Genomic DNA, 1155 nt, shown 5'->3' with positions numbered 1-1155 from the left:
GCTTGCATACTGACAGCCGCAGTAGCAGCAGCAGCAGCAACATAGAAGCCGCAAGCAACAGCAGCAGCAGCGCTCCTTGTGGCGCAGATAGCTGCAGCAGCAGCAGGACCCCGCACGGCCCAGGCAACTGCGACAGCAGCAGCAGCAGCAGCAGCAGCAGCAAATGCGGAAATGTCCCGTTAGGCGGCGTGGGAGTCTGCGTAAATCCCTCAGGAGAGCTGCTGCGGACTTTCCGCTGCTGCTTCCCTTTCCTGCAGTGGGGGTTTGGCTGCTGGCGCGGAGCTGTCAACAGGCCTCCCCGAGGTGGCGCTGCGCCGCTGCTGCTGCTGCACTTGCTGCTGCTGCTGCTGCTGCTGCTGCTTCAGAGGCTGCTTCGTTTGTTAAGCAAGGAGCTCCTGCAGCTCCCGCTGGTCGTGCAGCTGCCGCTGGAAGTGCCGCTGCTAGTCTGCTGCTGCTGCGCGAGTTGCTGCACTGAGAGGTGCATGGCCTGTTGGTCTGTTGCTGTTGCTGCTGCTGTTACTTCTGCTGCAGAGAACGAGTGGCTGTCGCTGCTGCTCAGCGCCGAGGTCTTCCTCTACTGCGGACACCAGGGGGGCGAGCAGTTCGTGGATATGTCTCTGCTGCAGCGTTGTTTGCTGCTTCCGGAGGAGCCATCAGCAGCAGCAGCAGCAGCAGCAGCAGCAGCAACTACTGCTGCTGCTGCGCAGGCGCCGCAGCCAAGACCTGCAGCACAGGCGGCTGTGCTGCTCTGCGGCTGCAGCAGCGCCCAACTCCGCAGCAGCAGCGACGGCGGAGAGCCAACAGGGACAGTCGTCGACTATCTTTGTGCAGGATGGTGAGGGGCCTTGCTGCTGCTGCTGCTGCTGCTGCCGCTGTTGCTGGTGCTGCTGTTGTTCCCACGGTTTCTGTGCTGCCGGAGGATTGCGGCAGCAGCTGCAGCAGCACTTGCAGCAGCAACCTGTACATTTTCGCACGCAGTCGCGTGCGTGCAAAGAGTTGCTGCCTCTTGTGTCCTGTTGCTGCTGCTGCTGCTGCTGCTGCCGCTGCTGCAGCCCTATGGTTGCAGGCAATTTGTGGGCGGTGACAGACGGCGAACAAGACGCGCTAATCCGCGCACTGCTTTTCAAGTGGACGCAGCAGCAAACTTCGCCTTTT

General features: G+C 62.0%; 1 protein-coding gene across 1 annotated transcript; it reads left to right on the top strand.

Moving 5' to 3' along the window:
* Positions 1-163: 163 nt before the first annotated feature.
* ETH_00033900 (uncharacterized protein) lies at positions 164-1084 on the top strand (the record flags this gene model as incomplete). Its single annotated transcript, XM_013375963.1, has 3 exons — positions 164-178; positions 532-835; positions 1053-1084. 3 exons carry the CDS (start codon positions 164-166, stop codon positions 1082-1084), a joined length of 351 nt encoding a protein of 116 aa, XP_013231417.1.
* Between the last annotated feature and the right edge of the window lie 71 nt (positions 1085-1155).

Source organism: Eimeria tenella, genomic scaffold, assembly GCF_000499545.2.
Source record: "Eimeria tenella Houghton genomic scaffold, Eth_scaff3032, whole genome shotgun sequence".
Taxonomy (NCBI): domain Eukaryota; phylum Apicomplexa; class Conoidasida; order Eucoccidiorida; family Eimeriidae; genus Eimeria; species Eimeria tenella.
The sequence above is the reverse complement of the archived record's forward strand: the minus strand, read 5'-3'. Positions and strand labels throughout refer to the sequence as shown.